Source organism: Arvicola amphibius, chromosome 6, assembly GCF_903992535.2.
Source record: "Arvicola amphibius chromosome 6, mArvAmp1.2, whole genome shotgun sequence".
Classification (NCBI taxonomy): domain Eukaryota; kingdom Metazoa; phylum Chordata; class Mammalia; order Rodentia; family Cricetidae; genus Arvicola; species Arvicola amphibius.
This window is the reverse complement of record NC_052052.2, coordinates 22,830,412-22,858,361: the sequence shown is the minus strand read 5'-3', so window position 1 is coordinate 22,858,361 and position 27,950 is coordinate 22,830,412. Positions and strand designations below refer to the sequence as shown.

At 48.3% G+C, this 27,950-nt stretch overlaps 1 protein-coding gene across 1 annotated transcript; it reads right to left on the bottom strand.

Annotated features, from left to right (window-relative positions):
• Nucleotides 1-265: 265 nt before the first annotated feature.
• On the bottom strand, nt 266-26,706 carry Lck (LCK proto-oncogene, Src family tyrosine kinase). The gene is made up of 13 exons (XM_038333186.1): nt 26,578-26,706; nt 10,410-10,519; nt 10,051-10,132; nt 9,787-9,877; nt 9,444-9,542; nt 9,119-9,222; nt 8,719-8,868; nt 8,338-8,490; nt 8,063-8,242; nt 6,238-6,314; nt 6,006-6,159; nt 5,795-5,926; nt 266-915 (listed from the first exon to the last, which is right to left on the bottom strand). The coding sequence occupies exons 2-13, from the start codon at nt 10,512-10,514 to the stop codon at nt 713-715; spliced, it is 1,530 nt and encodes a 509-aa protein (XP_038189114.1). The 5' UTR covers nt 10,515-10,519; nt 26,578-26,706; the 3' UTR covers nt 266-712.
• Between the last annotated feature and the right edge of the window lie 1,244 nt (nt 26,707-27,950).

Sequence of the window (27,950 nt, the reverse complement as noted above, 5' to 3'; positions counted from 1 at the left end):
CAATGACGAGAGATGGGTGGAGTCTTGACTGCTGAGATTGGAGGAGATTCAGAGCTTTTAGTTCGATCTAGTTTCTCAAGGTTTCACACATTTCACGTAATAAAGGTTCTTCCTATGTTCAGTGGAGTGATTACAGGTGCAATATCCTGGCAGTTCACAGCAGGGGAACCTAGGGTGGGCAATCCAAACAGCAACCCCAGTTTCCATCATCTGACCCCCACTCCCACCATCCACCATAAAAAATGAAGTGTGCAGTAGAGAAATGTACACCCTTAATCAACAGACATTTATTGAGCTTCTGGTGTGTGCTAAGCACCAAGGCAGAACACACAGAGCTATCAGATTGGATGGCAGCCCACAGGGAACTTCTGGATACCCTCAGAAAAGAAGTGGTAGACAGGGAGATACCTATCAATCACAGGCCTTCTCCCCTCTGTGGTTTCAGGAAATGGAAGGGTCCAGAAAGAGACACCTTAGATGACATCCAAGACTTAGACTTACATGTTCCATGTGTATAAGACACATGTGTAGAACTCACACAACTATAGATGTGTATGGGACAAAAACTGCAGATATGTTGCATATGCACAGGCTTTATGTGCAGAGTCAGAGTCTGTGTGTGCACAGGACACATGGATACGGCACAAGAACTCCATCTGCCCCAGCCAGGGCAAAGGGATGGATGGGGAGGGTCTCGGGACAGCAAGGCCTGTCAAGGCTGGGGCTGGTACTGGCCCTCTGTGGCTGTGAAGAAATCATCCAGAACACTTCGAAGGTAGTCAAACGTGGGCCGGTCCTCAGGACGCTCCTTCCAGCACAGCATCATGAGGTGGTACAGCTCCTCTGGACAGTTGTCAGGTCGGACCATTCGGTAGCCTCGCTCCAGATTCTGAATCACTTCAGGGTTGGTCATTCCTGGAAGGTCGATGGGAGAAAGAACACCAAGCCTTTAAACGTTAGAAACCTAAAATCAAGGCTGATTCTAAATTGGAGATCTTTCTTTCCTATCTATAGTCCTATCTATCTATCTATCTATCTATCTATCTATCTATCTATCTATCTATCTATCTATCTATCAACTATCTTTTTATCTATCATCTATCTTCTTTTCAATCTATCATCTATCTTCCTTTCAATCAATCTATCTATCAATCTATCATCTTCCTATCTATCTATCTATCTATCTATCTATCTATCTATCTATCTATCTTTGTGGTACTTGGAATTAAATACAGGATGTTATGCATGTTAGTCAAGCAGTCGATCACTGAGATACAACCCAAGCCTATAGTCTGGACGTTGAATGTCTTCTCATGTGTTAAAAGCCTGGCCCCCAATGCATGCACTAGTGAGATACAGCAGAATCTTTAAGAAGTGGAGTCTTGGGCTGGAGAGATGGCTCAGAGGTTAAGAGCACTGCTTGCTCTTCCAAAGGTCCTGAGTTCAATTCCCAGCAACCACATGGTGGCTCACAACCTTCTGTAATGAGGTCTGGTGCCCTCTTCTGGCCTGCAGGCATACACAGACAGAATATTATATACATTGTGTATATATATACATATATGTATATATATATATATATATATTTGAAAAAAAGAAGTGGAGTTTAAACTGAGTGTGGTGACGCACATCTTTAGCCCCAGCCCTCAGAAGGCAGAGGCAGTTGGATCTCTGTGAGTTCAAGGCCAGCCTGGTCTACAGAGCAAGTTCCAAGACAGATAGAGATATTACATAGAGGGAGAAAAAAAGAAAGAAGTGGGATCTAGTCATACATGGTTATACATGCCTTGAAATCCCAGCACTCAGGAGGTAGAAGCAGGTGGATCCGGATCCCCATGAATTCAAAGCTATCCTGAACTACCTAATAAACAGCAGGTTAGCTATGGCTACATAGTGAGATCCTGCCTAAAAAGAGAAAGACAGAAACCATGAGAGATATGGGGATGGAAGTTAGGTCACTGTGGACGTTCTCTTGAGGGACATACTGAGACCAGAGTCCTCCTCTTCCTCTCTTTGCTTCCTGCTTTGAGGTAAGCAGTTGATTGTACCATGTGCCAGATATGCTCTCCCAAAAAGAAAAGAAAATCAATGAAACAGAATCTCTAAAACTAAATGAGTCTTTTTTATCCTCTCTCTTCTTTTTGTTGTTTGTTTGTTTGTTTTCGGGACAGGGTTTCTCTGTATAACAGCCTTAGCTGTCCTGGAACTAGTAGCTCTGTAGACCAGTCTGGTCTTGAATTCACAAAGATCTGCCTGCCTCTGCCTCCAGAGTGCTGGGATTAAAGGCATGCACCACCTCTGCCTGGTTCTCTTCTTTCTTTAAGACAGTCATACTATGCAGCTCTGGTTGGCCTGAAACTCATTATGTAGACTAGCCTGGCCTCAAATAAAGATCTGCCTGTTTCTGCCTCTCAGATTCTGGAATTAAAGAATGTACCACCATGCCCAGCAAACTTGATTCTTTTTAATGTTGTTTTTGTTTATTAAGACAAAGTTTCACTGTGTAGCCCTGGCTCTCCTGGAACTCAATCTACAGACCAGACTGGCTTCAAATTCAAAGAGCTCTGCCTGCCTCTGCCTCCTAGTGCTTGGATAAAGGTGTGTGCCACTACCACCCAGGTTAAAAATATTTTATTAATTATTACTAAATTTGTGTGTGATGTGTGTGGGCCAACACATGGGCCAAAGCCTCTGTGTGAAGAGAGCAACTTTTCTTTTCCTTCAGTTTTTGAGACAAGGTTTCTCTATATAGCTCTGGCTGTCCTGGAACTCACTATTTAGATCGGGCTGGCCTCAAACTCAGAGATCTGCCTGCTTCTGCCTCCAACGTGCTGGGATTAAAGGTGTGTGCCACTACGCTTAGCTTAAACTTTTTATTTTTTATGTATAAATGTTTTATATGTCTATGTATCACATATGTGAAATGCCCCAGGAAGTCACAAGAGGGTACTGAATTCCTTGGAATTGACGTTATAGACAGCTGTAAGCTGCCATGTGGTTGCTGAGAACCGAACCCAGATCCTCTGGAAGAGCAGCCAGTGCCCTTAACCACTGAGCCATCTCTCCAGCCTCCCTTGCTCTCTTGTCATGAAAGAACTTTTTTTTCCAAGACAGAGTTGTCACAGGGTATTTGTTTATACCGCATGATGTTGTGCCACAGAGAAGTCTGTCAGAATTTCTAGGCCCGTGGGCCCAAGATGGATGCCCCAACATTGCAGAGAAACCTTGGGTGACTGTCATTTTTTTTTGCCTTTTTGAGACGGTTTCTCTGTGTAACAGCTCTGGCTGTCCTGAAACTCACCCTGTGAACAGAGATCTACAAGCGTGCACCATCACCACCCAGATAACAGCTTTCAAGCGTGGGTTCTCTTCTTCCACCTTTTCATGGATTCCAGGGTTGAACTCAGGTCCCCAGGCTTCCTCAGCACATGTTTTTACCCTCTGGGCCATCTTGCTGCACCCCCAACTTTCCTCTCTATAAGTTGACCATCTCAGGAGTTTTTGTTGTTTTGTTTTCAGTAACAGAAAGCTGGCTAATACAGGTGATGTTCAGAATGCGTAACTACCAATCCAAAATGATACTGGCCTTCATGATGGTAGACACTAGCGTTCCCTGCTGAATGTCAGTCCTATGTTTACAGTGCTGATCCAGTTACTCACTCAGTAACAAATGCGGCAACTGCAGGACCTTGACTGAGCCACCTCTGTGAACCTCAGCTTCCTTATCGAGAATATAGAGTAAATCCTCGCTCCTCTTCCCTGAGTTATGGTGAGGATTGCGTGAATCAGTGTGAATAAACAAGCATAGTTGTTTGGAGATTTTGTGTGTGTGTGTGTGTGTAATGTCTACCTGGGACTGTTCTCTAGGGGCAGCAATGGGACAGTCGGGGCTCAGGACAGGATGAGAACCCACAGTCAGGCAGTGCTGAGGCATCTCTAGCCTTGAGACTAGGCACAGGAGATTCTGTATCAGGACAGGAGATGAACTCTGGCCTGAGACAGGACAAGCTCAGAGCTGGGAAATCTTTTGGCCCCTAAGAGCCTAACCTGCTTCAAAGGGCTTTACATTCCTGGGGTCAGTTTCAGCTCACAGTGCTGGGGCTATGGGAAGTTTCTGCCAAAGTGTCCTCTGCTTCCTAACTCCCGACTCTTTTCTGTGCCATTTCCTTTCATCCAGAGGTTATCAAATTTCTAGGCCTCGAAGTATAGCTCCGCGACAGTGAACTTGCCTTGAATGTACAAGGCCTGGGTTTGATCCCCAGTCCCTCCAAAACCAGACACATAGGTACGTGCTGCAATCCCAGCCCCTCCCAGTGAGGGAAAAGCAGGAAAATCCAGAGCTCAGGGGGCATCTTCAGATTCATAAATAGTTAGATGGCCAGCCTGGGCTACAAGAGACATTGTCTCAAAAAACAAAACAAAACAAAAACCCAATGACTAAAACAGAAACTTTCAAAATAAAATTCTATCCATCTTGATTGAATGTGGGGAAAAGGCCTTTCCCAGGAGGAAGGCCGTGTCTACATGGCTTCTCTCTTAAGGTGTGAAGAAGTTTCATTAGGAAAGGACCAGTGCCCAGTGAGCAGCTTCGATGGGTCGGACTGCTTCTTAAAGTCTCTTGTTTCACATATCGGGAAACTGAGGCTCAGAGAGATGACATCACTTACCCAGAGTGGTGTGGAATATTCCTTTAACTATGTGAGGGGGTGTAACATTTGTTTGTGATGTATTTGATTAATTATGTAAAGTGGTGGCACACGCTGTTAATCCCAGCACCAGAGAGGCAGAGGCATGTGGATTTCTGTGAGTTCAAGGCCAGTCTGGTCTACAAGAGCTAGTTTCGGGACAGGCACCAAAGCTACAGAGAAACCCTGTCTCAAAAAAAAAAAAAGTGCTGAATGGTCAATAGCTAGGCAGGAAAGAGCAAAGGACAGGCAGCGCTGGTGAAGAGAGAAAGAATAAGGAGGAGAAATCTCGAACTCGGCAGAAGAAAAAGAGAACGAGGGAGAAAGAGAGGGAACCGACCAGGGACAAAAGTCAGGCAGCATCCAGCCAGTCAGACACTAGAGGAAGCAGGAAAGTAAGGCATACAGAAAGAAAGGTAAAAAGCCAAGAAGCAAATGGTAGATAAAGGGAAACAGGTTAGTTTAAGTTAAAAGAACGAGTGAGGAATGAACCGTGTCATTATTTGGGAGGTGGTTTATGGCCCTAAGAAAGCTGGTGCAGCAGAATGATGAGGAGCAGTGCCGTAGTGGGGCCTAAGCACTGTTCTGATCTCATGTGAGAAAGAAGGGGCTGAGCCAGGCAGGGGTGGAACACGCCTTTGATCCCAGTGCTCAGGAGACAGAGGCAGGCAGATCTCTAAGTGTTTGAGGTCAGCCTGGTCTACAGAGTGAGTTCCAGGACAGCTATGACTAAGTAACTCTGTTAAAAAAAAAAAAAAAAAAAAAGGAAAACAACAACAATAACAAAACAAGGAAAAAAGGAAATCAATCATGGTAAGAAAAGGAAAGTTTCACACCCTGAGCCAGATCCACTTCTGTCACAATAGGTGGCCTATGCCAGAACTGAGCAAGGAGCTGCATATTTTGAGAGGTGGGGTCTCAGACATAGAGATGGAAGCCAGGGCTTGGGAGACGAAGCATCTAATAGAGGATGCTGGAGTCACAAGTCCAAGTGTGTGGAAGAGAAGCAACTAGAAGTTTCAGAGTCTGTGCCTGGGAAGAAGTGAGTGGAAAGATGGGATTTGCTACCCTTCCTTGTAGCCCTTTGAGCTCCTTCCTTTAATGCTCACCTGGGTAAGGGATTCGGCCATGGGTGACAATCTCTGTCAGCAGGATCCCGAAAGACCACACATCTGACTTGATGGTGAAGGTCCCATAGTTAATGGCTTCGGGTGCTGTCCATTTAATGGGAAATTTGGCCCCTAGAGGGAGGCAGAGTCAGGTCACCTGAGTATGCGTTCTCTATGCTGGCTCTGAACCTCCTCTTTATCCCGCACCTACCCTCCCTGGCTGTGTACTCATTGTCCTCAATGAGGCGTGCCAGGCCAAAGTCTGCAATCTTGCAGCTCAGTGTGTCAGATACCAGGATGTTAGCAGCCCGCAGGTCGCGATGGATGTAATTCTGCTCTTCAATGAATGCCATGCCCTCTGCAATCTGCAGGCCAGGAACAGGTCATCAGTCTTGACCCCACTGACCCTGTAGCCATACTCAGCCCTTTGCCATTCTCCTTACCTGGGCTGCCATGTCCAAAAGTTTGTTGATGTTCAACTTGATGCCCGAGGGAGTCTTGAGAAAATCTACTAGGCTCCCTGTGAGCAAAAGCAAGCATTGGCGACCTAAATTGCCCGGGAGGCAGCTCCAAGGCCCTTCTACTCCACCTATGATCTGGAAGTAGTGACCGACAGTGTTGAGAAAGAACAAGGACTGAGAAAGAGTAAGTGCCCGAGTGTGGGGGTGGGATGCTTGGCACATGAGAAGGCCTGTTCCAGAGGGCTAGGATGGGGTGCGGGGGTGGGGGAGGATCCAATGATTCCTGCCCTCAGTTAGGGTAGAGCCCCAGTTCCACAGCAGCCAAAGCCCTGCATGCTCCCCGGCTATGTTTTCTTCCTGTAGACACGTATCTCTCACGCCCTCACAGACCATTTTTAGATCCCTTACACAGATGTCTAGACTCTTCAGTCTCTTTGCTTCATCTTTTTCTCCTAGAATTTTCTCCCTTTCTTTTCCAGTCCAGCTGCACTGCTCTTCCTACCAGGCATCATAAATTGCTTTACCATTTACCTCCCTGGAGCATTCAGGAACGTCCCCAAGTCACAGACTCTGCTTTTCTCAGTGTCCGCTGTCAAAGGAGGCTTCAGCTGGGTATGATGGGGGCACATCTTTAATCCCAGCACCCAGGAAGCAGAGGCAGGAGAATCTCTGCAAGTTTAAAGTCAGCCTGGGCAATGTAGAGAGTTCTTGCCCAGCCAACACTACATAATAAGACCCTGCCTCAAAAATCAAAAAAGTAGACTAATAAAAACAAAACCCTGTACAAGACTGACAATCCTGGGGCTGGAGAGCTGGCTCATGGTCTTATGAGTACTTGCTTTTACAGAAGACCCCAGTTCAGTTCCCAGCACCCATGTTCAATGACCACATATAACTATAGATCCAGGGTCTATGATGCTCTCTTCTGGCCTCCCCAGTCACCCGAATGCATGTACACATACACACACACAAAGTAATAAATAAATAAATAAATAAATAAATAAACTACTGCCAGTTGGTGGTGGCGCATACATTTAACCCCTGCACTCGAGAGGCAGAGGCCGGAGGATTTCTGAATTTGAGCCAGCCCTGTCTACAAAGAGAGTTTCCAGGTCAGCCAGGGCTACACAGAGAAATCCTGTCTCAGAAAAAAAAAAAAAAGAGAGAGAGAGAAAAGAAACTACCAATGACAAAACCTATTTGCCCTTTTTCAGAACTCATTAGCCAATGCTGTTTGTTTCCTTTTCTAATACAGATTCTGCCCCCCACCCCACGACAATCTGAATCACATAAAAACAAGGCAGGACCGGTACTGATGTCTTCCGTCCTCATAGACCTAGACCATTGTCCTTTCATTAGTGTCACTATCTTTTAATTACATGTATGTACTCATGGGGGCAGCACACACATGGAGATCAGAGGACAGATGTCAGGAGTCAGCACTTGACCTCTATGTGGATTCCAGGGTTTGAACTCCTGTTTGTAAGTCTCGTCAGCAAGTACCATCGCCTGCTGACCCATCTTGCTGTCCCTAACACTATCTTCCAGATCGAAAAGAACTAATTGTGTGATCGAACCAGGCGGTGGTGGCTCTTGCCTTTAATCCCAGCACTCGGGAGGCAGAGGCAGGCGGATACTCGGGAGGCAGAGGCAGGCGGATCTCTGTGAGTTCGAGGCCAGCCTGGTCTACATGAGCTAGCTCCAGGACAGACTCCAAAGCTACAGAGAAACCCTGTCTCGAAGAAAAAAAAAGATAGTGGGATGACAACAGGGTCCTCAAGTGACTCGACAGGGCAGGGCCACCCACCGTTCTCCATGTATTCAGTGATTATGTAGATGGGTTCCTGGGTGACCACGGCATAAAGCCGGACCAGTCGCTGGTGCTGCAGCTGCTTCATGAGGTTAGCTTCGGCCAGGAAGGCATCGGGGGACATGCTCCCTTGCTTCAGGCTCTTCACTGCCACCTTCGTGTGCCCGTTGTAGTACCCTGGAGGTGGGCAGGTGGGTTGCAGATGAACAAGGCAATGGCCCTGGACAAGCCAGTGTTTCCCATCTTGCAGACATTTCTCTTTCCACACTCACCCATCCACACTTCCCCGAACTGGCCAGCTCCCAGCCGCTCAACCAACTTCAGTGTCTCCCTGGGAACCTCCCATTCATCCTCCCACCACGGCTTCTGGGGCTTCTGGGTCTGGCAGGGACGGCTCAACTTTGTGCACAGCCCGTCAGAGGCATCTGCAAGGACAAAGGGAAGCGTGAGGCAGTAACTATTGAAGACCTTGGGGGCTCCCTCCAGCCCCTACCTCTCTCCGCGTTCCCCGCAGGGGAAACAGACTGGCATGGGAGGGGAGTCTACAGGATCGAGGGTCAGGTGGTACCGATGGATGGAGGGTCCCTAGGATGGACAGGGGGGAGATAAGCCGCTAGGATGGGCACAGGTGAAAGTGGTCTGCCAGAGCTCACTGGTGTAATGGCGGACCAGCTCGTGTAGGCCAGGAAAAGTGATCCTAGGGGAGATGTAGAAGCCGCCGTTGTCTAGGTTACGGATCTTGTAATGTTTCACCACTTCTCCCTGGTTCTGGTCGAAGTCTCTGACCGACAGTGAAAAAGATCCTGAAGAAAGATTGGAGAGGGGAAGGAGGGAGGAGAGGAGAAATTTAAGAGGATAAAGGCGGGGGTGGGGGTGGGGGGAGGGGAAGAGGCATTACCTTCAGTAAATCAGGTGGCCTCTGCACCACTTCCTCAGCTCTCACCCCCCCATCCTCTCCCCGCCCCACATCCCTGCTCACTCGGAGGCACCAAGCCCTCAACCCGGAGCTCCGCCCACACGCCGAGGCCCCGCCCACCAGGCCCTGCCTCTCACCCGCGGTGCTTTCACTTTCCCGGATCAGGAAGGATCCGTGCGTGTTCCCGGGCGCCAAAAGCTGCCGCTCCGCGTCCTTCCGGCTCAGATTCTTGAAGAACCAGCTACATAGGGCATCGGCTTTTGGTCAACCTTTTTTTTTTTTTAAATCTGTGTAGCCCTGGCTGGCCTCGAACTCAAAGATCTGCCTGCCGCTGCCTCCGGGATGCTGGGATTAAAGGCGTTCTTCCTCCATCACTGGTCAAACATTCCCCACCCCCAGGACCACGTCCTGCTCTGAGATTCTTATATGTTGTCCCTCCTCCCCACGCGGTCCCCTGCTCACGGTTCGGGCTCCAGGCTGTTTGCTTTCGCCACGAAGTTGAAGGGGATGAAGCCCTCTTGGCCAGTGGTCAGGGACTGAGCCTTCCACCACTCACCGCTCCTGCACCACAGAGACCATCAGCATAGCCTACATAGCCACTGGAAACCCTCAGAGTCCCATTAGGACAGGCCACCACTTCCCTTTCAGGTGCTTTCCACCTTAATACACACATACACACACACACACACACACACACACGTTGGGCTAGAAGGCTATTCACTGTGCGTGTGCACAGACACACACACACACACACACACACACACACACACACACACACACACACATGGGCTAGGAGGATACTCACTGCTCCAGGATTCGGAGCTGTTCACCCTTCTCAAAGCCCAGGTCTCCGTCATGAGAGGGCTCATAGCTGTGCAGGGCAATAACCAGGTTGTCTGTGAAGGACAGGAAGAGTCAAGAAGAACCAGCCTGGGGCTGACGGGAACAACGGAGCCCTAGCGGCACAGAGCAGGATGCAGACAAGGTAGAGGGAAGGTGGAGAGGATACAGACACCAACAGCCAAGCAGCCACAGGCCTTATGCTTCACACCCTGCTAGATGGAGTCACCTTGTAGTGGGGAGGCTGGTGGGATGGAGCCCTCATAGGTGACCAGTGGGTCGCGAACCTCAGAGCCATTCCGTATGGGCAGCTGTGGGGTAGGAAATGAGGCTGGGGTCATTTTTCTCTGACCCTGATTCCCTTTCCATTTTCCCAGGCTGACCGGGCCTTCTCTCTGGATTCACCAAGTGTGTGCACTTGACCTTAGGAAAGTCTGTTCCTTCTAGACTTCTTCCTTACTGTACTCCAGGGAACATGGGAGTGCTGTTATTTCCAGGGCCTTTAGTTGTGTGATCCATCAATTTTTTTTTTCTCCTGGGCACACAGCCTCCCTTCCCAATCCCTTCACCATTCCATCTTCCTCTTACCGTGGTCTTGCTGTCCAGCGGGACTATGGGATAGTGGCAGTTTTCACATACGTCGATGTTCTCGATCCAGTCATCTTCAGGGTTTGAGCTGCAGCCACAGCCCATGGTCCCTGAAGGAACATAGAGAGGCCTGAAGGAGCGCCCCTAAGTCAGTTTCCCCAGCATCAGACATCCTAAAGTACCGCTCTGGAATTTACGGAGCGCCTAAGATTGTCTTCTCTGGGGCTTCCATTGGCTACACACAGAAGAGCTGAAACGTGGGATGCTAGCTCCTGACTTGGTTCACTCGGAAACCTCAAGCAACAAGTAAGTTCACAGGAGGCCTAGGCCCAAGGCTAGTCCCCACCCTCCCACATGGCATGGGCAAACCGCCACAGGCACCTTTGTTAGTGTAGTTACCCACTTCCTGCCCCCCTCAGCCCCCTCAGCCCCCTCTAGTCCCCTACTCTGGGGGATTACCTGGGAGACATCACAAACACTTTGCCAAGCCCTGGAGGAAACCTAAATTTTGATTCCACCTCCACCACCAAAAAGGGTACAGGTCTCTTCTAATTACATGGCCCCTGCCTAGATACTTAAGCTGAGAGTCGACCTTTGACCTCTGCCCGTCCCACTCCCCTCCCCCACTCACAGTACAGGTTCTTCAGAGAGTTTCTTTTAACATTCTTTTGCTTCTCACCAACAGAAAGCCTTCAGTGGCCCTGTTGCTTATAACTGCTTTTGCTTGCCTGTCTGTCTGAGCTGTGGAAACTTTTTGTCAAATGAAATCAAGCAGAACTTCATAGTAGAGCTGTTCTTAATCAAGCCAGAGTGGGGTCCTCTGCAGCCCCCGGAATCCCTGTGCACCTCCCCCTCAGAATTGCAAGGAAAGCATTGGTTCTCAAAGGATGATTTACCGTGGAGGAGATTTACATGTTTCTTTCTTCTTTTTTTTTTTTTTTTTTTTTTTTTTTTTTTTTTTTTGGTTTTTCGATACAGGGTTTCCATGTAGTTTCTAGAGCCTGTCCTGGAACTAGCTCTTTTTTTTTTTTTTTGGTTTTTCAAGACAGGGTTTCTCTGCGGCTTTGGAGCCTGTCCTGGAACTAGCTCTTGTAGACCAGGCTGGTCTCGAACTCACAGAGATCCGCCTGCCTCTGCCTCCCGAGTGCTGGGATTAAAGGCGTGCGCCACCACCGCCCGGCAGGAGAAATATTTTTTTTTTTTTGGTTTTTCGAGACAGGGTTTCTCTGTGGCTTTGGAGCCTGTCCTGGAACTAGCTCTTGTAGACCAGGCTGGTCTCGAACTCAGAGATCCGCCTGCCTCTGCCTCCCGAGTGCTGGGATTAAAGGCGTGCGCCACCGCCGCCCGGTTTTTTTTTTTTTTTTTTTTTTTAAAGATAAGATCTTTCTATGTAGCCTTGGCTGGCCTAAAGGCCTGGAACTCTCACTGTATAGGCCAGTGTAGACAACGTTGGCCTGGGACTTGCAGAGACCTGCCTGCCTCTGACCTCTGAGTGCTGGGAATTAATAAAAGTGTACAATATCATGCTTTTGGCCACTTTGATGTTCAGGAAGACCTACTCCATCTCTCAGTCTTTTATATTTATTTATTTTGTTTTTTCGAGACAAGGTTTCTCTGTAGCTTTGGAGCCTGTCCTGGAGCTCTGTAGACCAGGCTGGCCTCAAACTCCCAGGGCTTTACCTGTCCCTGCCTCCCAAGCGCTGGGATTAAAGGTGTGTGTTACCACTGCCCAGCTTTTTTGTTTTGTTAATTATTATTTATTTTATGTGTGTGTAATTATTTCATGTGTGTGGCTGTTTTGCCTGCATGTATGTCTGTGAAACATGTGCCTGCAGAACCCAGAAGAAGGCATCAGATCCCTGAGTTACAGTTGTGAGCTGCCATGTGGGTGCTGGAATCAAACCAGGGTCCTATGGAAGAGCAACATTGCTCTTAACCTCTGAGCCTCTCTCCAGCGCTCGCTCTTTCTTTCTTTCTTCCTTTCTTTCTTCCTTTCTTTCTTTCTTTCTTTCTTTCTTTCTTTCCTTTTTTTTGGCTTTTTTTTTGGCTTTTTGAGACAGTGTTTCTCTGTATAACAGCCCTAGCTGTCCTGGAACTAGCTCTAGCTCTTGTAGACCAGGCTGGCCTTGAACTCACAGAGATCAGTCTGCCTCTGCCTCACTAGTGCTGGGATTAAAGGCGTGCGCCACCACTGCCTGGCTCTTTCTTTTTTTTTTTTTGAGACAGGGTTTTTCTGTGTAAGAGCTCTGGCTGTTGTGGAACTCCCTTTGTAGACCAGGCTGGCCTTGAACTCACAGAGATTCACTGTCTCTGCCTCCTGAGTGCTAAGAGCCACCAACACCCGGCTCAATTTTTTAATATTGTGCTACACACACACACACACACACAAAAAAAAAATTTATAGGCATGCATACATACACAGGCGCACACACAGGTACCCCAATACTCATATAACTTGTACTCTGAGCTACTTTGCTTTCTCCAAACACCCACCATTATTTTCTTAGACCACACCTTTGTATTTATGACTCTCTCTCGCTTTCTCTTTCTCTCTTTTTTTCCCTGTGTGTATGTGTGTATCTCCCTCTGTGTGGGTGTAGTGTGTAAGCCTGTGCTTGGGTGTGGAGGTGAAAGGACAGTTTTAGGGAGTAGGTTCTCTCCTTCCACAATGTTGGATTTTGGGGATTGAACTCCAAATGTTAGGTGGGAGCAAGCACCTTGATCAGATGCAAGGTGTTGCCTACTCTATGTTTGTGACGCTCTTATCCACCTTCAAAGTTCCGCTCAATGTCACATCACACTCTGTGCCTGCCCCTCGGGCTCCTACAGCATTTACTCAGGCTACAGTGATCAGCCATAATCATGAGTGCCATTGTTATGATCTGCGTGTAGAGACTAATGCTTCTCTCATCCCCGTTCTCAAAGAGGGCTTATTTTTATTTATATCTGGATGTCCCTCCATGAGGACATGCACACATAACTGCGGGTGCCCATAGAGGCCTTTGGATCCCCTAGAACTGAAGTGACAGCAGGTTGAGCCGCTTGACTCGAGCTCAGAGCTTTTACGTCCAGTGGAAGAGCAGCAAGCATTTAACCACGGCAGAGCCACCTCTGCAGCTCCTCTCCTGCCCCCTTGACGGACAGTAGTGCCTCAGGAACAGAAACTGTGCGTCACCTGCCTGAAAGCCTACCGAACCTATCAGCGGGAATGTGGGGGCTAGGCACAGATTCTCCTACCTGCAGAGGTCTTCCAAACCATCACACTTAACCTCTGATTTTATGTGTTTATTTGTATGTGTTTGTTTTCCGATAAGGTCTCACTGTACTGCCCAGGCTGGCCTCAAACTCTTGGCTTCAATTGGCCCTTCTGCTGAGCATCTTGAGCATTTGGGCACACACTGTCAAACATAGCTTTGACTTCTGATTTTGAAGATCAAAGCAAGCCCCAGAGAGGCCTGCCTAAAGCCACACATCTGCTGCGGTTGAGCAAAACAAGACTTGCTAATTTATGCTGTGTCCAAGTGGATGTGGGAACGGGGAGGTGGGGAGGGGGGGTTTCTGGTTAGCAGAACTCAGAAGAAAGGCTCGAAATTCTGAAAGGCCTATGTTCCAATATTAGCTGTGTTCTAGACACGGTCACGCAGGCCTACGATCCTGGCACTTGGAAGGTACAGGCAGGACGATCAGAAGTTCAAGGTGGTTCCTCACTAAATAAAGAGTTCGAGAACCAGCCTGGGTTCCATAAAATCCTATCTCAGAAACAAAACAAAAAGATAATACTGGTCTGCATGACTTTATTGAAAGCATTCTTGGGAGACTTGCTTTTCCTCATCTGCTACAGAGGCTCGTCATACATAGTGTTAACTTAGTTTACTGGAGCTGGGAAGGGCACCCCACAGCATCCCTTCAGCTTCATCCACCCCTGCCTGGGAGTGTGGGAAGATGGGACTGGGGAATCAGGCTGTCAGGCTCTTGTTTCCTCTGCTGAGCGACTCCTAGGCTCCCACAGGTGCTGGGACTCACAGTCATCTCCCTGTGTATTTGACTTTAAACAACATGTACCCATTATAGAGGAAACATAGCACCCATGGAACATCAAGCTAAACCAAGAGACTCCAAACGGCTTGCGGATGTAGTTCAGTGAGCAGTGCTTTGCCTACACCCTGAAGCTCAGTTACCAGCACTAAATAATGAAGTGGGACACACCTGTGTTTCCAGCACTGGGGTGGAGGCAGGAGGGTCAGGTGTTTAAGGTTAGCTTGGGGTACAAGAGACCCTGCCTCAGAAACGAGACAGAGACTCAAGAAGCGAGTACACAAGCATGCCCACTCTTCCTTCAACCCCACTCTTGGGAGTTCACGTGGCAGACAAACCTTTGCTCTGACAGAGTCGACTCATCATGGCTACAAGCGGTGTCTTGTCAGCTCAGTTATCTCATGGTCAGAAAGGCAGCAGGAACTCCCAGGAAAAGCGTGGGCAGTGAGTAAGCACCCTGCTTGTGATTCACACAGGCCTGGGAAAGCAATCGCGTCAGAAGGACTGTGCACTTGGAACATAAGGTGGCTCTCAGGCTTGGTGTTTTTGGAGGCTTTGGGGAAAGGCAAGAGAGTCCAGATGTGATGGTGCCTGCCTTTGATCCCAGCTCAGCACTGGGTGGCAGATGCAAGCAGGCTTCTACTAGGCTGAGATCAACCTGGTCTACATAGTGAGATGTAACAACTGTGTCAAAGGGGGAAGAAAGCAAGAGAAAAGATTGGGGTTGAGAGGACTGATGTAGGGGGCTGGAGAGATGGCTCAGTGGTTAAGAGCACTAGCTGCACTTCCAAAGGACCTGGGTTCAATTCCCAGCACCCCCTTGGCAGCTGACAATTGTCTGCAAATTCCAGTTGCAAGGAATCTGACACCCTCATACAGATATACATGCAGGCAGAACGCCAATGTACATAAAATAAAAGTAAATAAATCATTAAAGAGAAAAAAAAAGAGCCAGGCAGTGGTGGCTCATGCCATTAATCCCAGCACTCGGGAGGCAGAGGCAGGCAGATCTCTGTGAGTTCGAGGTCAGCCTGGTCTACAGAGCAAGTTCCAGGATAGGTGCCAAAGCTATAGAGAAACCCTGTCTCAAAAAACAAAAACAGAAACAAACAAACAAAAGAAGGAGGAGGAGGAGGAGGAGGAAGAGGAGGAGGAGGAGGAGGATGCAGGGCCTAGAGAGATGACTCAGTGGTTAAGAGTAAATCCCAGCACCCACATGGCAGACCGGCTCACAACCATTTAACTTCAGTTCCAAAGGATCTAATGTCCTATCATCTTCTACCCTCTATGGGTAGAAGATGTGCACATGTGTGCACAGGCACACAAGTGACACACACACACATAAAAGACACACAGACACATAAAATAAAACAACTTAGGGAGTTGGTGGTATACGCCTTTAATCCCAGCACTCGGGTGGCTCTCTGGAGGCAGAGACAGGTGGATCTCTATGGTTTGAGGCCAGCCTGGTCTACAAGAGCTAATTCCAGGACAAGCTCCAAAGTTATAGCGAAACCCTGTCTTGAAAAAGTGCACAGACCTAGCACTTGGGGAGCAGAGGCAAGCAGATCACTGTGCGTTCTAGGCCATCTTGGTCTACAGTGTAAGTTTTAGGAAAGCAAGGGTTACATAAAAAGAGACCGTCTCAAGGAAAAAAGGGAAAAAAAGAAGGTTAGGGGTACAGTTCAGCAGTAAAACACCTGTTTACCATTCATGTGGTTTGGGGTTTAACAAACAGCATCACCAGAAAAAAAGTCTGAGAGAAATTATCAGTTTGACAAATTATATTGTTTCTTCCATGTATTCCCATTTAAGTCTCTGATTAAATTTGAAACTATAGATTGGAGTGCTTGAGAGATGGCTCTACAGTTTACAGTACTTACTGTATCTGCAGAGGACCCCAGCTCAATTCTCAGCACCCCTATGGCAGCTCACAACTACCTGAAATTCCTGTCCCAAGGAATCTGATGCCCTCTTCTGGTCTCTGTAAGCTTGGGGTATGTATAAACTCACCCAGACTCACACACACACACACACACACACACACACAAAACTTCTTTTAAATTTTTTATCTATAGCCAGGCGGTGGTGGCACATGCCTTTAATCCCAGCACTCAGGAGGTAGAGGCAGGCAGATCTCTGTGAGTTCAAGGCCAGCCTGGTCTACAAGAGCTAATTCCGGGACAAGCTCCAAAGTTATAGCGAAACCCTGTCTTGAAAAACCAAAAAATTGAAAAAAATATTGATCTATACTGCTGGACATGATAGTGAATGCCTTTAGTTCCAGCACTCAGGAGGCAGAGGCAGGTGGATCTCTAAGTTTGAGGCCAGCCTGGTCTACAGAGCAAGTTCCAGGACAGCAAGGGCAACACAGAGAAACCCTGTCTTGAAAAACCAATAGTAGTAATAATAATAAATAATAATAAACTGAGCAATGGCGCACGCCTTTAACCCCAGCACTCAGGAGGCAGAGGCAGGCGAATCTCATGAGTTTGATGCCAGCCTGGTCTACAAAGTGAGTTCCAGGACAGCTAGAGCTACAAAGTGAGATCCCATTTCAACAAAATAAAAGAAACAAATGACAGCTAACCTCTGGCATCCTCACCGACATGTGTGCAGAAGCTTCTACATACACATGTGTATACAACATGTGAGCTCACATACACAGGGCTGGAGATATGGCTCAGCACATAGGAGCTCACATCGATTTTGCAGAGGACCCAAATTCAGTTCCCAAATTCCACTGTGGGTGACTCACAACCACCTGTGAGTCTGCCTCTAAGGTATTTGATGCCCTCTTCTGTCACCTTTGATGGACACCTGCACCCATGTGCACACACACAATTTTATCTTTTATTTTTTGGTTTTTTGAGACAAAGTTTCTCTGTGGCTTTGAAGCCTGTCCTGGAACTAGCTCTTGTAGACCAGGCTGGCCTTGAACTCACAGAGATCCGCCTGCCTCTGCCTCCCAAGTGCTGGGATTAAAGGTGTGTGCCACCACCGCCCGGCTCCACACACACAATTTTAAAAGCTACATACACACCAGCCAATAACCAATAAGAATGGGGGATCCGTGAAACCACAGGGGCTGAGTGACCTCAACAACACACTGCTTTTTGCGGGGAAGGCGAAAGCAAAACCAATTACAGCTGGGGATGGTCACCCACCTCTTTAATACCAGCACTCAAGAAACAAAAGCAGACAGATCTCTGTAAGTATGAGACAAAGCCTTACTACCTAGCAAGATACAGAATAACCAGAACAGCACAGAGAGACCCTGTGGGGGAAAAAATTACAGGCAGAACCCTCCGTCCTAAACTAGTGGTGGTAGGGGACAGGCTCCAAAGCTACAGAGAAACCCTGTCTCAGAAAAAGGAAAAAAAACAAAAAACAAACAAAACAAAACAAAACAAAACAAAACAAAACCTCCATCCTTAATGAAGTATTCTCTTACTCCCGTGTGTGTCTGTTTATACCAAGCAGTGTGGTCATGGCCATCATAAAGGAAGCGTGACCATTGCTTGGTGTGGTGAGCACATCTTCACATTAGTTCCAGCACTGGGGGCAGAGGCAGCAGGGTCTCTGTGAATTCTAAAACACATGTACATTCAGGTACTCGTATATATAATTTTTTAAACAGTTTTTTTTTTGAGACAGGGTTTCTCTGTGTAGTCCTGACTATCCTGCCTCCCGAGCGATGGGATTAAAAACAGGGAGCAACAATGCCTGGCTAATATTTTTTTAAAAAAGTGAGGATCCCAACATTAAAACAATGTAAACTTCTCATTGTCTGAAATGGAGAAAGAAAGAAGAAAGAAAATGCAGTCCTCAGGGCTCTTAGGATCACAGAGGGCAGATTCTGGTGCAAGTGAGGAACCTCCCCTTCTTCACTGTGCTCAGGGGTGAGAGTTGCATGGATTCTAGCATCTCTGGCTAGGACCTGCGATGCTCTTGGTCAGTTCAAGGCAGTGTACAGTCCTCAAGGCACTGGGCGCCCATTACTAAAGGGCTGAGCCAAGCCAATGCTTCTAACTTAGAGAGTGGGGTCATAGCTGGATCTTAGTTCCCACCTTACTTCTTCAACACAATGCCTTGCAGCCAGCAGACACAGTGGCCTTGTTCATGTGGGATTTAACATATAACAAATCATGCTGTCAGAAGTGAGTCCATCCTCTTAATTTCTCTAGGTGTTTTTGTTTGGTTTGGTTTTGATTTTATTTTATTTGATTTTTGTGCTTTGAGAGATAATGTTTCACTGTATAACAGCTCTGACTGTCCTGGAACTCACTTTGTAGACCAGGCTGGCCTTGAACTCACAGAGATCTGCCTTCCTCTGCCTCCCGAGTGCTGGGATTAAAGGTGTGCAACCACGACTGTCCAGCCAGATTTATTTATTTATTATGAATACAGTGTTCTATATATACAGTGTTCTATCTGCATGTATGCCTGCACACCAGAAGAAGGCATCTGATCTTATTATAGAAGGTTGTGAGCCACTATGTGGCTGCAGGGAATTGAACTCAGGTCCTCTGGAAGAGCAGTCAGTGCTCTTAACCTCTGAGCCATCTCTCCAGCCCATCTAGTTTTTATTGTTGCTGGGCTTGGTAACCCAGGCCTTTCATTCCAGCACTTAGAAGCCAGAAGTTGGTTGATCTCTGTCTGTTTAAAGCCAGTGTACATATTGTGTTCCAGGCCAGCCAGGTCTACAACCCATCTCAAATAATAGTAATAATAAATTAATTTTTTCAAGACAGGATTTCTCTGTGTAACAGTCCTGGCTGACCTGAAACTCACTTTGTAGACCAGACTGTCCTCAAACTCAGAGATATACCTGCCTCTGTCTCCCAAGTCCTGAGATTAAAGGTGTGTGCCACCACTGCCAGGCAATAAATTAAAATTTGTTGTGTGTGTGCATGTGCATGCACCCACAAACGTGTGCATGCTATGGCATGCACATGGAGGTCAGAGGACAAAGGTCAGGGGTCAATTCTCTCCTTTCACTGTGTGGGTTCCTGGACTAGATTTGCTGCTCTCAGAACTCTGTTTAGGAGTCAAACACATCAAAATGAGTTCTGATTCTTGTCACTTGGTCACAGTTGCCAGCTTCATAGCCATCACCTCACAAAGCCGAGCCTAGTGTGCTTCTTTTATCTCTTTATCTAATAAAACAGAGGCAACACCTTTTCCATCTCCAGCAACAGACCTATTAATTTATAAACTACTGCTTTGGATTTTCAGACCACTGCTTTACATAGAATATAGGCTGGCCAGGTGGTTGTGGGTGCAAGCCTTTAACCCCTGCACTCGAGGCAGAGACAGGCGGGTCTCTGAATTCAAGGCCAGCCTGGTTTACGGTGTGAGTTCCAGGACAGCCAGGGCTACACAGAGAAACCCGCCATTCTGTGGTGGGCTGCTGAAACATGCTGGGCCGCTGTAAGGCAAAACCTGCCAGACTTCATTTAAAACAGTTTCCTGAGGCCTGGTGTTGTTGGCGCACACCTTGAATCCCAGCACTAGAGAGGCAGAGACAGGCGGATCTCTGTGAGTTTGAGGCCAGCCTGGTCTACAAAGTGAGTTCCAGGTCAAGCAGAGCTAAACAGTGGAGCCCTGCCTCAAACAAACAGTTTCTTGCCTTTTCTTCTTTAGCAGCTGAGATTTGAACATTGCCAATCTCACACACGTTCTGTGAAGATATACCCACACTAACCTTATCGTGATACTAAAAACTTAGTCTTGGCAGGCAAAATAAATGATGACTAGCCAGTTAGACTAGCCATTTGTCCTGGCTTAGAGTACACTAAATAAGCCACGCTACCCTCAAAGTCACAGAAGCCTACCTGGCCCTGCCTCCAGAGCACTGCGGTTGAAGGTGTGTGCCAGCACTCCTGGCTTTCCCAGTACTTCAAATGGTTTGTTTGTTGGAAACAGGTCTCAGTGCCCAGGTGAGCTCTTGCCTTAGCCGGCCGAGTAACTGTGCTTACTGTCCTGTGCCCAGGACCTTACCCACGCTGAATACATGCTCTTCCCCTGAGCTACAAGATGGATTTATTCTCTCAAAACTGGGACTGGCTTAAGCACAGAGCTGACTCTGCTTGGTAATCACTGTTATCAGTAAGGGTTACACAGTGGTTAGTGGATTCTGATCTTTAGTAGTGGTCTCCGCGCTGGTTAACTCTGGGTCCACTTTGAATTACGGGAGTTTCGAAATGAGGGAAACTCACTGACTGTCTAAGTGTTATCGAGGCTCCGCTCGCTGTGTCCATGACATGGTGACTCAGTTTTGATTCCATGATGGCTCAGTCACTCAGTGACGAAAGGTCTTTGGAAGGATGACTAAACCTTCCTCTCCACACACATGGCTTTTAAAAAACCAATTATTACGGTAATTTATTGATTGTGTGTATATGTGTGTGGGCAGACATTTTATGTGCGGAGGTCAGCTGGTGCAGTCTCTCCACCGCGCGGATCCTGGGGATCTAGTCCCCATTGTCAGTTTCCAGTGAGAGCCTTTACCTCGGGAGCAATCTCATCCCTCACGCCCCCGAGCACGCACTTGGCTTTTTTGAGACAAGACCCTGCTATGTCGGCCAAACTGACCTCAAACTAACAACAATCCACCCCCCCCCCCCCCCCGTGACAGCCTCCCAAATCCTGGGATTATAGGTTTGAGCTACCACACCCAGTTTAAATTTCTGAACTCTCAGACCCTCTCCTAATTCCTGTATCTGCAAACTAGGAAGAAAAACGGGTCCTGCATCTCGGACAGTTATGAACATTACATATGACACGTGGAAGACCCTGTGGAGTAAAATGCTTCATACAGTACTTGATCCATAGTGACTGCTTTTGTTGGGGCGGGGCAGATAGGGCACAGAGCAGGACTGACGACTCACTAAATTGCCCCAGCTGGCCTTGAACTTGCTCTGTAGCCAGGTGCCAGGTCTTAAACTTCTGATTCCCCTGCCCCATCTCTCAAGCAGTCAGGATAATAGGCTTGTGCCACCAGCCAGTCACAGTAAGTCACTAAATAGATGGGAACAATTTCTGCTCGAGGTTAGTACGTGTGTTTCATTCTACGGCCTCCAGGCTGGAACGGCCAGACATTTCATTCTTCCTCATGATTTCAGGCACTTGCACTTTTTCTTCTCTAATGCATTTACCTGAAATAGAAGCTTTACTACCATAAATGGAAAATCGGCGTCGCCAGTCATAAATAGCAGATGCACGTCAGCGCACATTAGAATATATAAATTAGCAATTGCACATGCTCATCCATCAGCCTCCAAAATTACTCCATAGCCAGCATCTTAAAGGCCGCAGTGTGGGAGATGCTGCCCTGTGAAAGAGAACTTGGAACTTAGGCTCCTTCCTTCCTTCCTTCTTTCCTTCCTTCCTTCCTTCCTTCCTTCCTTCCTTCCTTCCTTCCTTCCTTCTTCCTCCCTCCCTCCTTTCTTCTTTTCTTTTTCTCCTCCTTTTTGTGGTACTAGTGATTGAACCCAGAACCTCCCACTGAGCTATGCCCTCAGCCCTAACTGCAATTTTGCAATTCTGTGTATGTGTGTTTCTGTGTATGTGCGTGTGCTTGAGTGTGGAGGGGTTGATGGTAGGTAGGTGTCTTCCTCAGTTGCTTTCCTCTCACTTTTTTTTGTTGTGCTGTTTTTTGAGATAGGGTTTCTCTGGGTAACCCTGGCTGTCCTGGAACTCACTCTGTAAACCAGGCTGGTCTCGAACTCACAGAGATCCCCCTTCCTCTGCCCTGAGTGCTGGGATTAAAGTTGTGCACCACCACCAACCAGCTCCTCCCACCTTTTTTTGAGGCAGGTCTCTCTCTGAACCTGGAGCTTTTTCATTTAGGTAGGCTGGCTGGCTAGAGAGCATCAGGGATCCCTGCCGCTGGCTCCTTGGCACTGGGGTTGCAGGCATCTCCTGCTGCCCCTGGTTTTTATGCATCGGTGCTGGGGATCTACTTAGGTTTTCAGGCCTGTGCTGCAGCAAGCACCTTAACGACTGAACTGTCTCCCAGCCCCCCTCCGTAGTGCAACTTTCTAAATCTACAGGCCAAAATTAAGTGGGCCCTGCCAAGGAACGGAGATGAGCAGACCAAGGAAGTTTCCCATCACACAGCCTGCCCTCTGGGACAGAGAGGGTGCCCCTCCGCAGGTCATTTCATTTTGACTCGAGGCTGTGCAGCCTGCTGTCTGCTCTCTGATCAGCATTGCCCACAGCTCCCAACAACACTTTCCAGGAAGTCGCATGAAAATCACCGCCATTACCCAGTCACCAACCTGACATCAGAGCTATGTTTGGACGGGGGAGACTCCAAGATGCATCACGCCAAGCCCAGACTGTGACCAGTGCATTAACCCGCATTTACATGTATCTAGAGGCTCGGCTGGGTGGCAGTCATTCTTTTTGGCATGATTTGAATGACTTCAGGTGACTCTGCTGGTAATCCTATGAGACACATGTCACTATCAGCCCCATTTTACAGATGCAAAACCGAGACTGAAACTGAAGAAAGCAATTTGCCTGAAGCCTCCTCCAAACAAAGGTGGGGGGAAAGTACAAGCCTAATCTTGGCCTGGCCCAGGCTTCAGCTCCTCCACCTCTTAGTGAGGCCTCGGGGACAATCTATCAGGACACACACCAGATGGCTCCCAGGGACACAGCCCAGAAGTGGGACGTAGGAGCCTGGCATTCTGGTATCTTTAGATGCCTCTGTGCTGTTTTGAATTTAAAAACAAACAAAGCCGGTCGTGTGCTAATTTCTAACAGCAGAGTTAAAAACAACATCACCACCAACGCAAAAGCGCCTTGAAAAACATAAGCCCCCTTTTTCCTTCCTTCAGACAGCAGTCGGCTATGAAGCCCAAGCTGCTCTCATTTCTCCCCGTCTCCATCTCCTGACTGTTAGGGTAACAGGTGTGTGCCACCATACCCTGTGAGTGGCAGTCCTTTGAGAACATACCAACTGTATAGTTCTCCTGCCCTTTCGTCCCAGGCCTGAAATAGATGGCAGGGGAAAAAAGGAAAGATGGTTTTGTGTCCAAGAACTTTAGGAAACACTGAATCAGGCTTCTTCTCTGGGGGAGACCTGCAGAGATTTAGCAAGTCAGTGTCAACCGTGAAACTCCCATGGGACAGTTGGTCACTGAGACCATGTAGTTGGCTCTAACCAACTTTTTTTTTTTTTTTTTTTTGCGCACGGGGAGGGTGGTGTTTTTTGTTTTCTTCAGTGCAGGCACTGACAGACAGTGCAGCTCGCCATGTTCCAGACCCACAGTGAGGCCGGCTGTGAAAGATCACATTTTTAGGGGCTGGAGAGATGGGTTAGTGGTGAAGAGCACTGGCTGCTCTTACTAGAGGACCCAGTGCCTGCATGGCCACTCACTACTGTCTGTAACTCCAGTTCTAGGGGATGTGACACACTCACACAGATACCCATACAGGCCAAACACTAATGCACATAAAATAAAAATAAATATCTTTTTTTAAAGTCATGTTTCTAGACTCCGGGCGCAGCTTCGTTCACTTAGCATGCCTGAGATCCTGCGTTTTTTAAAGATGGGGGAGGGGAAGGCTCCCACTTCACTGGATGCTATCTTGGGCCTACCTTTGCCATCAGCCTGTGGGTGTGTGTAGGGGTTTGCAGGATCCTACCTCTGACTGAACCTGCGCACGTATATTTTCGTGTGATGCACGAGAAGCTCTGAACAGGGAAGGCATGTGTGTGAGGGTGCATGCATTTTTTTTTTAAAGACAAGGTCTAGCTATGTAGCCCATGCTGGGCTTAACCTCTCAGCATTCCTGCTTCAACATTCTGAGTGCTAGGATTATAGACAGAGCAAAATGGCGCCTGGCTGAGAAACCCTCTCCTACGACGGATCCCTTCTCTCAGACCAGAATCTGAGTTTTCACACTGGACTTTATACAGGAAACAAGCTCATTTGCAAAGCCGCACCACAAGCATGAGGGATTGGACGGTTTACTGTCTTGCCAAAGCCCTGAGTAGGTGTAATTCTGGGTGTGAACAAACACTCTGCAGGGAGAGGAAGTGCCTAGCCTCCCTTAAGCACCTACTGTGTGTCAGCATCACTAGGGCCCATTGTCATCCTTCTCCCTTTGCTTTCGCCAGGCACTCTGGACACAGCTTTGTTACTGTGACTTTGTAAATAAACTGGAGTTTGGAGTGATAAACCACTCACTCAAGCAAGCAAATGACCGGCCGACGCAGAATTGTTCCTGGATCTCTCTCCCTGACCCTGAAGACTGTTTTTTGGTTTTTTGGTTTGTTTGTTTGTTTGTTTTGGTTTTTCAAGACGAGATTTCTCTGTAGCTTTGGAGCCTGTCCTAGAACTAGCTCTTGTAGACAAGGCTGGCCTCGAACTCACAGAGATCCACCTGCCTTTGCCTCCCAAGTGCTGGGATTAAAGGCATGCGCTACCACCACCTGGAGAAGATTGGGTTTTTTTGTTTTGTTTTGTTTTGTTTTGTTTTTTTTAGCTCTGCACCACACCCTTAGGTTCTTGCAGCTTTGAATTTATTCTGAGGTCTCTGCCTCCATGGTCCCAGAAAGCAGCACCACCAGATAGGGACCTCGGGTTTGTGTCTTAAGCTCTCTCCAAAATGAGCCTCTGCTCTTCCCAGGACTGCCTTGTTCAGGAAGCTTCCGGATCCCCATGAAGGAAGCTCTCCCAGCCCCCCCATCTGAAGTCTCAACCCTTTCGCTGCCTTTGTATTCTGAGCTCTTTTGAGAAGAGCCACTATCCTGAGCTCCAAGGACTGGGGACTCTGTGGGATTCCTCTGTCAGTCGGCACAGGGCTGGCCCAGGGGACTGCTGTTGTGTGGTGCCTGTTCAAGAACAGAGGAGATCCAGGATGAGCCCGTGTGTTTCCCGCCCTGTAGGAGCTGAGAGATCTTGGAGAAGTCTGGCATATGCCGACAAGATAGAAAATGTGTTACTGGGCCGGGCGGTGGTGGCGCACGCCTTTAATCCCAGCACTCGGGAGGCAGAGGCAGGCGGATTTCTGTGAGTTCGAGACCAGCCTGGTCTACAAGAGCTAGTTCCAGGACAGGCTCCAAAGCTACAGAGAAACCCTGTCTCGAAAAAAACAAAAAAAAAAGAAAAAAAAGAAAATGTGTTACTGGACATCTCCAGCAAGGCACAGGAAACCTGGAAAGTCAGCCAAAGTAGAAACTGTCCCCCAAAGTTTAGAGTTAGAATGTGAGGAGACAGAAGGTGTCGGGGGCAAGTTTCTGGGCCTCTACCCCTTAGAGTCGGAAGCAAGAATCACAAGGCCAACATGTGCACACAAATACAGCTGGGCTGAGGCAGGAGGGGACAAGGGTGAAGGCCAGGACATCCTGTCCTGACACTTGGCAGGACAGGAACGGTGACTTTCCGGATGGAAGCTCAGAAGTCCTTGCCATGAGCCCGCTGTACCCCCTCTGGGATATAAATAACCCTTCCTCTGTCCCTCTCCCATCATCCTCATTCACCACCAACCTCCCCAGGGAAGACACTTCCATCCTCTCATATCTGTCCGTTTCCCTGGAGATGACTCCATGTTGTGGGATGCCGGTAACGAAGGCTCAAGTCAATTCTCGTGTGTCCATCAGGATGCGATGGGTGACTCTTTGGGGGAGTTTCTGCCACTCGGGTCTGCCCCACGGATGAGAGGATTGACTCCTAGGGCCTGCACTCAAGACGGTCCATCTCATCCCTCTGTCTATCACAGGAGTAGGAGGAGCCCAGCCCCAGCCATCCCTCTCTCACTAGGTCCTGCGCTACCACTGTCCAGCTTGAGGGAATATGGGTGAAGGAGACGCATGGCCACCTTTGGACCTCAGAAACCTCATCCTATGAGGATGAGGAACTGGAAGGCTGATGGCAGGTGGCCGCCTCAATACTTGACATCGCACCCTGGATCTCCAAGGAGTATACTCCTAGTGAGGTGAGGAATGATGGCCAACAGAGCAGCAGAGGCGAGATTCACCCACCTAGCCAGCCTCTAGCAAGGTGTCCCTGAAAGGCCGCAGTCCAGCTATGGAGCCAGACCCTCCACACAAAGGCAGTCCTCTATTGTCCAGTTCCCACGGTAACCCCTGCCTGTTATTCCCAATGCCCCTTACCTGCCCAGCCTGGGAGCCGTCTGGCCCGTTCACATGATGCTCCTGGCCTGGCCTGGCTGCCTGGACCCAGTCTCAGCTCCTCTTGCCTTCGCAGCCACCACCTGTCTCCTCGCGCCCACGTTCCACCCTGACTTCCTGCCTCCTTCTGAGGACTCAACAGCCAACCCAGCCCCAGCAACCCAACCACAAGCCCAAGCTTCCTGCCGCCATAGCCCTAGACCCTTCAGCCTCTTGAGGTCCCAGACATCACTAGGCTAGCCCCTACTCATACTGAGAGTGGCTCCTAGATGGGGGACAGTTGAGCCGAGGTCCCATGTGTGATGGCAAGGGTCTATAATCCCAGCACCTGGAGGTGGGGGGCAGGATGTGGTTGCATAAGGAATTTCAGGCAGCCTGAATCACAAAAGTCCTTGTCTCAAAAAGCCAGTAATAATAATAATAATAATAATAAACCAAGGAGAGGAGTTTTTTTTTTAAATGCAGGGTTTCACTGTGTAACCCTGATTGGCCTGGAACTTATTATGTAGACCAAACTATTGTGGCCTTGAATTCACAGAGCTCTGCCTGCGTCTGCTTCCCCTGTGCAAAGGAGTAGGTCATGATACCTGGCAAGAAAGGATGTTTGATGGAGTCCCCCCCTCCCCTGCCCTCCTGCAACCCAAGATACACCTGGGTAAGAGATCCAAAAGGCGCCTTTGTCCCCATGAACAGAGGACGGCAGCCACAAGCTCCCTTCCAGGGAAGGGAAAAGGTGCTACAGTCACACCAGATGAGAGCTAGTGCCTTTAGCTTAGTGGCCTCTAATTCAGTCGGACAGCAGAAGGCATCTCTGGTCAGACCTGAAGCCCGGGCAACAGCTCTGTTCAATAGTTGGTGACAAGGTTGCATATAGTACAGTAAAAAACAGCAACCACGATCCGTGTTGTCTTGGGACACAGGACAACCGTGTGTTAGAGTCATGGGGCAGGTCTCTTCCAGTCAAGTGTCGACAGCCTGTTTCAGGAGGGATGCAGGTAAACCCCAGGCCCTTAAGAATATAGTGACAGGCTAGGGTGTGGAGGCACACAGCTTAATCCCAGCATTTGAGAGGCACAGGCAGGCAGATCTCTGTGAATTCCAGGCCAGACTGGTCTACACAGTGAGTTCCAGGATAACCGGGGCTACATAAAGAAACCCTGTCTCAATATCTAGATAGATAGATAGACAGACAGACAGACAGACAGACAGACAGACAGACAGATAGATAGATAGATAGATAGATAGAAGATTAATTGAAGAATATAGTAACAGGCATAGGCCAGACAACATGGGTGAAGATGATAATTCAAGTAGAGGCAAGGCCACACCCCTAATGGGAGGCACAGCTTGCCACA

What these genes read in the sequence shown, in the direction of transcription:
- Lck (XM_038333186.1), bottom strand. Translation starts at nt 10,514, where the DNA reads ATGGGCTGTGGCTGCAGCTCAAACCCTGAAGATGACTGGATCGAGAAC. An exon ending in CACTGAATACATGGAGAACG is followed by an intron (nt 6,315 to 8,062) that starts GTGGGTGGCCCT and finishes TTTTGCTCACAG; the next exon opens with GGAGCCTAGTAGATTTTCTC. An exon ending in TTTTGGACATGGCAGCCCAG is followed by an intron (nt 6,160 to 6,237) that starts GTAAGGAGAATG and finishes CCTGGCCTGCAG; the next exon opens with ATTGCAGAGGGCATGGCATT.